The sequence below is a fragment of the Psammomys obesus genome, unplaced genomic scaffold (genome assembly GCF_907164565.1).
Source record: "Psammomys obesus unplaced genomic scaffold, mPsaObe1.curated_primary_1811, whole genome shotgun sequence".
Classification (NCBI taxonomy): domain Eukaryota; kingdom Metazoa; phylum Chordata; class Mammalia; order Rodentia; family Muridae; genus Psammomys; species Psammomys obesus.
The window spans coordinates 5,786,903-5,799,683 of NW_026591086.1; the positions used below are offsets into that span (position 1 = coordinate 5,786,903).

Genomic DNA, 12,781 nt, shown 5'->3' on the forward strand with positions numbered 1-12,781 from the left:
GTTTATTTGGCGTGGCCTGGCCCACCCCAGGGTAAAGAGCCACTGGGCCGCGGTCCCCATGGCAAGGATACGCTGCTTTGGGGATGACTTGATGTCTTCTCCTGGCGGCGTGGTACTGGCCATCTTCTCGGCGTTGGGGAACTGCGTCAGCAACCTCAAGCTGAAGTCTTCTCGCCTCTCGTACTCCTTACCCCGGTAGATGAAGATTTTGTTCTGTGGGCCAGGGAAGCCCAAGGAAGCCGTTAGATAAGAAGGGTGAAGGGTATGAGGAGCTGAAGATAGAGAAGGCCGCTTGCTCCTCTATCGAAGCTAAATCCACCGCCATGTAAGTGGTCAGGGACCATCCTCCACATACCCAACAGCAGTGAGCAGCACCTACCACCTATCTATTGGTTTATCCCTTCTTGCCCCCAGTGCCGGACATGTGAGTTGGGTGTCGACTTTGGTGGTCAAGATTGAGGCTGCTATCCCTACAGTATTTTGGGATGATTAGATCTCCAGTCACTTAAGTAACTACTCCCTGGTTACAAGTCCTTTTTCCTTGGCTATAGTTTATATTTTACATTCATATGTTAATATTTAACTCCCCACCTGGACCCCATTAGCTTGAAGAATCCCTGGAGGCAGAGAGATGTCTACGTAACTTCAGGACATTTCTGCCTCTTCCCAGGTGCGGGATACACACTAGGCAATCAGTAGGCACTTACTGAGTGTGGAGCCATTGCTTTCTCATTAAGCCCTGTTAGGAGTGCAAACGGCTTCCTTTTACCAATTTTTTTTTTGTGTTGTTGTTACTGTTTTTTGTTTATTTGGTCTTTGTTTGTTTGAGCAGTCTCATGTAGCCCAGGCTGACCTCTAACTCACGATTTAGCTGAGGATATTCTGAAGGTCTGATTGTCAAGTGTAATAATTAAAGACATATACAAACATACCCAGTTCACGTGGTTCTGGGACTCGAACCTGGGACTTTCTGCATGCTAGGCAAGCAATCACTCAACTGAACTACATGGCCATCCCATTCTATGTTTTTAAACTTAGGAGTATGAAAAATAATTAATATATATTTTAAAAGCTCAGGTCTGAAAGAGTTCTTTTAAAAATTTTTGTTTCTTAAAGTCTAAAGTCACGATGACAGTATATAAATTTTTTGAGAAGAAACTCTCACAGTTGTCACAACTACAAAAACTGCTTTTCCTTTGGGGAAATGTTTGTGGTCTTGTTCTTGGGATGTCTGATTTCAGAGTTAGCCCTGACTGGAAATGGAATGAGCAACAAAACACATTCATCCACACTCTTCCCAGTTTGGCCTGTGGACGGGGCCAACTCTGCTTTTCTTTCTTTCCTTGCACCTGGGGAAGCCATTGTACAAAGGGTCTGCCAGAATACCAGTGGTGTCAGGGGCTCAGGGTGGAGAGGCCAGCATTCAGGAAGAGGTCTCTCTCCCTGACCCGACCTCCCACAGCGGGAACATAGGACAGCAGCTGCTGCCGCCCATCTGGAACAGAGATAAGTCTCCTCTTTCCCCAGAACCCCACTCCGAATGGCTCTGGGGACCACCCCCCAGGCTCCTCACCCGCAGGAAGGAAGGAAAACCCTGTCCGTAGTACCCCACAGCAAAGTATTCAGGCTGGGGCCTCATGGCCTTAATGATGTTCTCATAAAACGAGGCTCTTTTTTTCTGAAAAACAAAACAACACAGTCCGCCAGAAGGTTACCAGGAAGCTGTCAGGGGGAAGAAATGAAAGAGAAAAAGGTCAGCCCATTCGCTGTGTTTTCTCATGCAACAGATCACAGAAGGTCTTTGGAGACCACCTTGGAGGCAGCAGGGTGTCCCTGTTCTGGGATCTGATGTTTGGGTCTTGGGTCCACAGTGGGCCTTGGAGCCCTGCAAACACTTTCTGAGACCCACAGCTGGTATCTAAACTTAACCAGGCATGTGAGGGAGTGCGTGGTTTGGGTGACTGCCTTGGGCTTGACTGATAACCCAAAGCTGAGTTCCACCCGTTCTGCAGTGACCAGCACCTTAACTCAAGCTGGCTTAGGAAATTAATGAGTGACTTTCCAGCCCCTCAATGGTCGAGGCTGGTAAAGTACAGTTTTCACTAAATGCTCTTGATAAACAGATCTGTACAGAAAAGATTGTTCTGTGATCATGACCACCCAACCTCCCGACCTAAGAGTTCTCTCCACCGCTGTGCATGTGGGTGCTGCTTGTTTGGAAGAGCTGAAGTATGTCTGCAGCTGAGTTTAATACACAAGGCTCAGGAAACTGTCGACGCACAAGACAACCAGAGAGGGAAAAGAAAGGTGGCAAAGACCACTTCGATTCTGGGAGAAACATTCACGGCTTGTTCTGGTATGCACAGTGGCATTCTTGGAGGAAACAAAGCCAGCCTCAAGGATGGGCTGTCCTCTCGTTGTAAAATTATATTTTATTTAGTGTGAATATGTGTGTGTGTGTGTGTGTGTGTGTGTAAGTGCACATGTGTCATGGTCCATGGTCTGAGGACACCTTCTAAGAGTCTGTTCTCTCCTTCCAACATTTGAAACGCGGGGACTGATCCCAGCTTGTCAGGTTTGGCAGCAAATGCCTTTACCCACTGAATCATCCCACTGGCCTAAGATAAGTGAACTGATGACCAGATGAGGTCTCACAGTAGCCAGGACGGGGCATGATCACCCAGGCCCAGGGCTCCGGCCTTCAGGGAAGTCTTCTTTCCCACTCCAACGGGGCTTTCAGAAGGGTTGGGGGTGGGGTAAACCTGGAGAACAGTGGTCAAAGCTTTTGGGATCACACGTTTTTCACTTTAAAGTCAAGTAAGGTTTACTTTCCCACTGGAAAGAGTACCCTTGACCCTGACTGTTCTCACCCATATACCAAACTGTCCACCTTAGCGGCCCTGCTGGCCTGGACTTACCAGGAGACTGCCCAGGCCCTCGTAGTCAAACACTTTGCTCTCGTACGTCTCAGCCAACTCTTTGCTCAGTTTGATGGCTTTCTCCCACATCTTCAGAAGAAGGAAAAGCAGGGTGAGACTAGGACGAGACAGCAGCCACAGTACTCAGCAGCTGCGGCCCCACACCCCCACGCCCCTACACCCCTACAGAATCACTGGGACTAAGCAGCCGGGCTGAACATCTGTAAGGGACCCTGCCTCGATACACCCTTTGATCAACTATTCCTTTCTTTCCTAAGGCTGTAAGGATACCGGGGATGAGTGGACCTTATCTGAAATGCCTGGGGCTACCGGTGTTTCCAATTTGGAATTTTTTTTCTTTTTCTTTTTTGATTTAGACATTACCGGGTTAGGTGCCATTAGAGTCTCATGGAAGCAGTTTGGAGTTTAAAGAGCAAAATACCAACGGCAAGGCAAAAAGAAAGAGAAGCCATTCCTAGGGTCCAGGGGTGTGGGAGTGTGGCTGGATGGGAAAGGAGGCTGCTAGGAGACTCTTCTTTGGGGTGTGCACAGGGTGTGTGTGGGAGGTACGCATACACTCATGCAGGTGAGCAGTCCGTAGCGACCGGAAGGGGCCGAATGGCATGTGGCAGGGAATTTAGCTAAACTTCTCCCACACAGGAGTCAAGACCAGTGACAGCCTCAATGCAACAATTCTGCCTCCGAGGCTAGCCCAACCAGCACCCGAATGCAGCCTTCCCGTTGTTCTGGTACGGTGTGGAGCGTCTCTTAGTAGGGCACTGTCCAAGATACTCACTGCTTATTCCGTCTTTACATTCTCTCCAATAAACAATGAGAATTCGAAGACAGACAGGGACTAACAATAAGGCCAGGAGGCAGTGTATACAATGTGATAACGAACTGGTCTATTCTGCCCCAAGCCCTTATCTCTTATTTAGGGAAATGAAGTTTTTTGCTATTCCTTGTGCATCCCTTGTAGGCTCCAAAATCTATGCTAAAGAGATGACTAGAGATAGCCCTCCCCTGCTCTGAGCAATTCAAGGGCACTCCACAGCTAGAGTCAGAAAGAGGGCTCGTCATGAGATTAAAGAGTTGGAACTACGCTGGGCACTGTGGCTCACCCTGAAATCCCAGCACTCCGGAGGCAGAGGCCGGCAGATCTCTGTGAGTTTGAGGCCATCCAGGTCTACAAAGCAAGTGCAGAACAGCCAAGGCTACACAGAGAAACACTGTCTTTGGGGGGGGGGGGGGGAAGAGCTGGAACTATAAGCTGGTCAGTGTGGCTCACCCAGAAAGTCTAGCACTCTGGAGGATCCCAAGTTCAAAGTTAGCCTGGACAATGTAATAAAATTCTGTCTCAAAAACACCAAGTAGAGCTACATGTTCTCAGCCTTGATTCAAGGGAGGCAAAGGGGACCAGAGTTTGAGTTCAGTCATGTAGTTAACACTTCAATCATGCCTATGTTATGACAAATTCTATATGATTCAAACACCCCCCCACCCTTAAGGCTGCTTTTGCTATGTCACCCCAGACTGGTCTCAATTTCTGAACTCAAGCAATCATCCCGCCTCAGCCTCCTGAGTCACTGGAATTGTGGGTGTATAATATTTGCATCTAGAGGACACTTCACTATTCTAGAGAGAGAGAGGACACTGAACCTCTAAACCCCCTCCAGAACCCACACGGTATATTTCATCTTGGCCAGTCCTGATTTGTACAACACTGTAGCAATTAGTTCTAGCAATCTCCAGAGTTCTGTTATCAAGCCTGAGGGAGCTCCCCCTCAGCTACTCAAAATTTCTAGCTAGTTCATCAGAAGTGTGAATGATCTGAAGCCTGTCACACTATGGCTGCCACCGTGAGTGAGTGAAGGTTGTACATATATATACACATATACACATATACATGTAAAATATATAAATTATACATAAATAAATATAAATGTATCATGTATAATTTTTTACTTATATGTGATTGTGTATATGTGTGTAAGTGTGGGAGGTATCCACACGTGTGTGTATATATATATGTTGGAGTTATGTGGGTATTCTTGCCCGTATAGAGGGCAATGTTAGGATGTCTTTTCAAAATCACTTTTTTTTTTTTAAATTTTTCTAGGCAGGGTTTCTGTGTAGTCCTGGCTATCCTGGAACTCACTCACTCTATATATCAGGCTGACCTCTAACTCAAGAGATTGCCTGCCTCTGTCTCCCAAGTGCTGAAATTAAAGGCCTGTGCCACCATGCCCAGCTCCAAAATCACTTTTGTGCCTTGTCTATATTGAGACAGGGTTTCTCCCTAAACCTGAAGCTTACCACTTTGGCTGCTCTGGCTGGCCAGCAAGCCCTGGAAAGCTTACTGTCTCCTCTTCCTGACACTCCTCTTCCCATGGCCTGCTCTTATATGTGCATGCTGGGGACCAGTACTCAGGTACTCACTCTTACACAGCCAGCACTTTATACACTGGCCCATCTCCTCAGCCCAGTCATTTCGTTGGAGACAATTCCCTTACTATGTGTGTTCTCGGCTGACTCAGCATTAGAAATGAATCAATATAGTTTTCTTTTTCTTTTTTTCCTTTTTCTAGTAGTACAAAACCAACAAACCCAAAATAAAAAACAACAAGCAAGGAACCCCACACTCACTTTGCCTTTGTCAAAATAGGATATGATCTCTTGATACAGTTTCTCTTTAAGTTCCTGCTGGGTATAAACGTAGTAGCTGTCCCGTTGGAGCAGATGGGGCACACAGGGCTTGTCTGACCACTATGGAGAAAAAAAGCAACCCAGCGATTAGTGAAGCAAACCTTCAGACCAAAAAAAGAAGTCAGGAAGTGACTTTGACTTGTTTGCATGTAGTTAACTCATCCATATTGTGTTTTAAGTTATTTACTAAACACAATAGTACCTACACACAGAGGCCCATATGTCAGCTTTGTTCTGAAACTAGTGTCGGCACCAAATGGCCTGGCCTGGCCAGGCACCTGCGGCATTCCCCGGGAAGGGAGGCATGGAGAGTGGCCACTAAATCGGCGCAATGGAAGGCATCCGGAACACAGTCAGAGGAGAGAAACACGCTGGCTCTACAGTCACGCGGGAGGAGGTTAAACTATCACTGTCTGTAGACCTTTCCTTCACCACAGTGCAAAACCACAGACAGACACAGGTTGAGGGATAAGACTCAAAGGGATTAAAAAAAAAAAAAAAGGGTCAGGATGGACCTGGCCATAAAGACAACAGCCACAGAGAAGACAGCAGAGGAAAACTGTCCATCGAATGAAGCCCGTCAGACAATCCAGACATCACTAGGATTACACAAGACTTACACGCAGGGAGCCTGAATGTACCACTCAAAGGCAGGGCTCACTAACACTTTGGGAGAGGGGCAGCAGAGTCCCACTGCTCTTCTTTGGTGGTAGTGTGAATTGAACTGGGCCTTTGCGCATGCTAGGAGTGCAAATGAGCTACAACCCCAGCCTTATTTTTGCATTTCTAAACTTTTGAGACATGGGGCCTTACAGAGTTGCTCAGGCTGGCCTTCCAGGCAGGATGCTCCAGCCTCAGTCTCCTCCAGCTGGAATCACATGTCTATCCTACCGGGCCCTGCAAAGTTAGGGCCCTTCCTCCCTCCTCTTTCCTTTCTGTTCTCCTTCCCTCTCCTTCTTCCTTTCCCCACTTCTTTTCTGGGCCTGCAAGCAGGGGTATGAGCATGCCAGGTGAATGTTCTACCACTGAGCTCTACCCTGAGGGTCAAGTCATTTGAAATTACAGGATTCTAAAAGCCAGCTGGAAAAGATGCGAAGGAACGGGAAGCAATACCATTGCAAGCGGACAATGAGGAGCAACTCCAGCAGGTGATAACACACTGTAAGGAATTAACCACCAGAACAATGCAACACTATTGCACGAACAGAGGCCCACATGCAAGAAGATACTAGAACAAGACCTCCTCCAGCACAGAGATAAGGCTGGGATCTTTCTTATGCCAGTGAATAAAATCTAGACCATATGTAACAAATCCTGTCTCTGCTGAGTAGCTAGCTGGGGAAGAAAAGCTGACCCACCCTTCAGACCTTACACCAGATTAGGACAACTTATTTTTCTATCATTTTTTTTTTCTTTCAATTTTTTGAGAGATAGGCTTTCAAAATGATTACAGGCTGTCCCTGAAGTCACCACCTCCATCTTCCCTGTCCAGGCTTTCTAAGTGCTGGAATTATAGGCATGCACTACCATGCCCAGCTCGACAGTTTAATTTTCTGGGCAGCACAAATAAAAAGACCTACAGGGCTCGTCACTGGGGAGCATTGTCTGGTGATATCCACAGGCGGCACACATCACAGATGCAGAAAAACCTGTAGTGTCCCAATCTTGAACACGGCTACAGATTTCCTTGGGAAATGGAAAGGCGGGAACTCTTGTGTTTGGCTGCTGAGAATGATGCGTGACCCTATCACTTTAGAATCTAAGAGAAAACTAGCTGTTGGTTCTAATGATGGAAACCAGAAGGTCTAGTGAGGGGCCACGATAGAGCTTCAGGTAGATTTCCTAGAGGCCTAGACACAGACGGCAACAAGGAATTATTATTATTATTATTTATGGATTTAGAACACATCCCAGACAGATGAGAATGTAAGAGGCAGTGGCCAAAGGTGAAGAAAGAAATTTGTCTATGAGGTTATCATCTAAGCGACTGGGTAGATGGAGGCGGTCAGAAAGAGAAGGGGAGGAACAAAGAGTGGGAACAAAAGTTTGTGGTTTTGACACGTTGAATTTGAGTTATTATCCATTCAAAAACTGATGCTCATTCAGGAATCCAAAGGAGAACAAGGCTTTAAATAATTACCTGGGATTTGGGACAAACACTGATATTAGGCCCCACTATCATTTTATTTAGAGGTTCAATGGGAGATACAGGAAAAGTCCTTCCTCCAAGAAGTTTCTTCACTTGTAAGTCATCTGTCTATACTTTTACTAATCTCTTCACACAGCATCAATATGTGTTTATTTAATTAGAATGTCAATCACAGAGGCTGAGAAGTTGTGCCCTGCCCCCTAAGGAGCTTTAAAGGACCAAGTCTTGATCCCAGTCTTGATCTGAAATGTGACCTTGTTTATCCAGAACGCACGAAGAACACATTCCTAGATAAACTATTCCCCTTGAAGAAGGTCCTTTCCTACACAAATCATGAGGTTCGCAGAATGTAGTCCCAAAGAACCCATAGCGTACAACATGAGTCTTCTACACAGGATTCATTTACCTGCAGAAGCTCGGCATGCAACAGGAGTGTGTAGGCAGCCTCTGTGTAGTTCTCACAGTCTCTGTGCAAATCTCGAAGCTTGTACAAATACCTGGTAAGGGGGCAGAGAAGAGGCCCTCATCACCAAGGATGTGAGCTAGCTCTCAGAGCACATCCCAGCCTGCACGGACTTCTGCTTCTAACAGGAACACCTCCCTTCTCTTAGACAATAGACCTGTTCCCTCCCATTTCTCTAACACACAGTACCACTTCCTGCCCAGTGGTTTTCTTACTCCTTCTATTTTGTTTTCTTAATATTATTATTATTATTAGGCATTGATCCTCTCTGGATCGTGAGGTTAAAGCTTTGGGCATTCTGTTGATGACAAGTTAGAGACTCGTGGTGCTCAGACGAAGTGCCACCCTGGGTTATTTCTCCTTCTGTCCCTTTGAGTCCCTTCTGTCCCCCCTCGAATGCTGATGTGACTCTATTACACACTCCCTCAGACTGTACTTGTCTACAGCTCTGCCTGGAGAGCTCACCCCCTGAGGCTTACTATGCACATCCTGTATTTGTAGGAGTCTATCAAGGCAGCAAATGTTGCTGCAGCAGTATTTTCTGGTCTAAGAATACACCACAAACCCATGTCAAGAATAACAAAACCAAGGCGCTTCCTTCACTTACCTTATGTATATGTCCTCTCGCTTCTTTTCTTTATAAAAGTTCTGCCAAAAAGAAGGTCACAAAATACCACCACAAATTAAAGGCTGTTGATGAACTTGACACAAAAAATACCCAAGGCATGATTGCTCCTTTATTTTTAACTTTAAGAGTGTACGAGTAAGCACTAAGCATGGTGGTGTTCGTCGGCAATCCCAGCACAGGGAGGCAGGGGCAGGCAGGCAGATAGATCTCTGTGTGTTCGAGGCCAACCTGGTCTACAAAGTGAGTCCAGGACAGCCAGGGCTACACAGAGAAACCGTGTCTCAATAAACAAAAAGGAAAAAAAGTATGTAAATGCGTCATGTATATGTGTGTGTGTGTGTGTGTGTGTGTGTGTTTGCCCTCAGAGGCCAGAAGAGGGCATCAGATCATCTGGAACTAGAGTTACAGGCGGCTGTAATCCAACTAACATGGTGCTGGGAACCAAACACGTCTACTGGAAGAGCAGCACACACAAACTATGAAACATCTCTACTCCAACTGCTGCTTTTCAGTACTGTCTCTTTTCCAATGAGACACCATTAGGTCATAATTGTCTTAGACAATAATTAGGCATTATTGTCTCCTTTAAGAATCTCCTCCATAGAAGCAATGGGTTATAAAGACGTTGGAGGAAATGAAGGTCATGCCCCTGAGAAATGTGAGAGCTTTTCTATTGGAGCAGCAGGTGCGTGTCTTATCCTGAAGCCACCTGGGACACTTCTTTCTCAGATAGTCAGGGAGGTGGGATGAAGCAGAGCAATGCATAGCAACTGACACCTTGGAGGTCTGTTGTCCCAAGAAGAGGGAAGGCTAGAGTCTTACTGTCAAGTGACTAACTTATTTCATGGCACAGGTTCCTGAACACTGCATCACAACAGGAAAGCGAGCGCGTGTAAGACCAAGAGCCAGGCGGAGATGGCCTCTGGGAAAGGCTAGAGTGTCAAGGTTGCACCTTTTGCACCTGTTCCCGGATACCTGACGGTCTGTGCCTACTATCTGTGAGTGTGACTGAGTAGCACGTGGGCTCCATAAAGATGCTCCAGGTGGCAGGCGCTTTTGACTTAGAGCTGAGTTGGTGGAGCAGGGCTGGCTTAGCTGTGCCCACCCACAGGCCCAGGGACCAGGCCCTTACCAGAACGTTTACTGTACAGCTCATGCGGTTCTCCTTGCTCTCATCATGCATGATGATGGTTCTGTAGTCCAGCAAGTTCTCTAAGAGGCTGCTGACCAGGAGGGCAAAGACTTCCCCAGAGCTTGAGAGGTATTTATGCTTGCGACAATGTTCTAGGAGTCTGGAGTGGGGAGAGAAATTTTCCATGGTTCACTGAGCTACTTTGGCACCATCTGTGAGACTCAACCAAGTCCTAGCAGCCTAGAGGCTCTAGACTTATAATACACATCCTCTGTGGAACCAAGGGTGCTCTAGGACTTTCAACAGGGTCCAGGTTAGACCTACTATTTTCTCAAGTTTTACTCTTTCTTGGGGACCCAGTCAATTCCCATCACTGTTCACAACTCCAGCCTAAGATGTCCTCTGAGCATTAGTTGATCAGGAGTTTCTTTGGTGGACGTTGCAGAAATGAGAACCCTTGCCTACAACGTTCACATACCCTCACCATTCTAACTCAGCTGTATAAGAACACCCGTCCTGTGTCTTTGCTCTCCCTAGGGCCTAGCATTCAACAAGAAGTCTGGAAACCCCAGGTTGAAGCCCTCCAGAAGAACCCAGAAGACATTTGGATGGGTCTTCAGATAGGAGGCAGAACTATGGGCAGGCAGACTAGGGCTACACTTCAGATCCAGCCGTTCCCTTCAGGGGCCATGGAGAGCAAAGTTTTGGGATTTCTTAGGTAACTAAAAGAAAATTCAGAAACAGAAATGGGTCTGAAGAATTAGTCCAGACTTGGGACTGGAGAGATGGCTCAGTGGTTAAGAGAATCCACTATTCTTGCAGAGAACCTGGATTTGGTTCTTCAGTATTTATTTTAGGGAACTCACAACCACCTACAACTACAGCTCTTGAGAATCTGGTGTTCTCTTTAGAAGGCACCTGCACTCATTAGCTCTCTCTCTCTCTAAAATAAACATTAAAGAAAAATAATTAGTCCAGATCCCAGGAGTATTGTCAGTTGCTGGAATTGATGCACTCATACTTTTCAGAGCCAATGATCCAGAAAGAACAAGGGAAATAAAGTAAGATCTCTCCATAAAGGAGTAGGGATTTTTTAAATGAGTATTTTATCTTGTGTATAGTGGGGGGGGGGGCAAGTTGCTTTATTGCTGAGCTCTATCTTAACAGATATTTTTTGTTGTTGTTGTTTGTTTGTTTTTAAAGCAAGATTCACACTATGCAGTCCTGGGTGTCTTGGAACTCACTCTGTAGCCCAGGCTGACTTTGATCTCACAGAGATTCTCCACCCTCTGCCTCCAGGGTGCTGGGACCAGGTGCCACCACTACTACCCTACTACCCCCAAATCTTATGTCTGTTTTCATCTGTACGTCACTTCCAGACAAATCCAGAATTTCAAAATCTGTAAGCTACGAGGGTTCAAAGGTCATGAGACCTCATGGAAAGAGGATGAAAAAAAAAATCACTTTATTCTGTTTGTAAACAGAACAAAGACATGTAGTTTTTTAAAACGAAGGCGATTCCACTATCCTATTCCACTACCATGTATTCATTATGCTGGCTCCTTCTCAGAGAATCTTTAAGAGACAAGATCCAAGTTGGCGGTCCTTATATTCATGCTCAGACTGGTCCAACAAATTTCTCCCAAACAGGAGAATAACCAGGTGACACTGAGGAGAACCAAGATGTGACAGAATTGGCCAGTTATTAAAGTTCAGAGAACCTGGGAAACCAATGTGCACAGCCATTTGCACAGTGGTATGATTAGATAATAAGAATTGCAGTCAATCTGTAAAGCAAAAATCTGTGTGCATATTTGTGAATAAATACACGTTATAGAACACGTGTGGCGGGCAGGGACGATGGATCTCAGGAGTCGGTTCTCTCCTACCACATGGGTCTCAGGGATGGAGCTCAGGCAGTCAAGTTCCACCGCTGGCTAAGCCACGTTGCGTGAACTCTGCAAGGGACACTATGTTGACACACTGACTCAATTAGTTCTAACAATAAGACTAAAAAGTAGATACTACCCTTATAGATGGGAGGTGGGGAGATTGTATCTCACTGGCTGCAAAGACAAGGTCAAAGAACGTGGGGAAAAAAGAGGGTCTGGACTTATTCCTGCCAGTCCCAATAGCCAAAGCCTTTAACCATACTACAGGACCCTGTGTATAGTATGAAAAGGTTGAGTGTGCAGAGGCTGAGCAGAGGAGGCAGCAGATGAAGGGACAAGGTGGGCTCAGGTGAAGGAATGATGCCTTTCATGGAGTCTAGCAACCAAGATGGCGGAGAGACAACTGCTCTGTTCTCAGATGGCATGTGAGGTACGTTTAAGTATAAAGTCCACCTTGACTTCTTTTAAATGGCTGCTTTGCAGCCACAATTAGAGGTGCCCTGCTTTTGCTCAACTTCATAATTAAGACCCTGGGCAGGATCCCACTGCTGTGTATGTAGCTCCTCCTCTCACCCATCTGCTCTGTTCTCCGGGGCCGGGCAGGTTGGAAAACGCAAGCATGGACTCCCACTGGGTAAACACAATCAGTGAGTATTCCATCCACAGCACTGAGGACCACTGGGTGATGGCGTGACCGTGAGCTTGCTGACCTGCTGCTGGGTGGATGGCTGGAGCCTGCGCGATACTCACAGCTTTTCCAGAAGCACCTTGTACTGTTCATCTCCTCGGCCACCTTCCACTTCCTGATCCAGCTTTGTGATCAGCTCATTCTCAAACTGGAAGAGAAGACCGAATTTCACAAGAGAATGTCAGATCCTAAGATGAGGACGTGG

At 46.4% G+C, this 12,781-nt stretch overlaps 1 protein-coding gene across 1 annotated transcript in view; it reads right to left on the bottom strand.

Moving 5' to 3' along the window:
* The window catches only part of Dock5 (dedicator of cytokinesis 5), a 178,461-nt gene that overhangs the window by 20,291 nt on the left and 145,389 nt on the right, over nt 1-12,781 (bottom strand). The window contains exons 34-41 of the mRNA XM_055609624.1: nt 12,639-12,724; nt 9,997-10,156; nt 8,844-8,884; nt 8,180-8,270; nt 5,565-5,684; nt 2,919-3,008; nt 1,574-1,678; nt 72-213 (exon numbers count right to left, since the gene is read on the bottom strand). Coding sequence (XP_055465599.1) covers nt 72-213; nt 1,574-1,678; nt 2,919-3,008; nt 5,565-5,684; nt 8,180-8,270; nt 8,844-8,884; nt 9,997-10,156; nt 12,639-12,724 — 835 coding nt within the window. The remainder of the gene's footprint in view (nt 1-71; nt 214-1,573; nt 1,679-2,918; nt 3,009-5,564; nt 5,685-8,179; nt 8,271-8,843; nt 8,885-9,996; nt 10,157-12,638; nt 12,725-12,781) is intronic.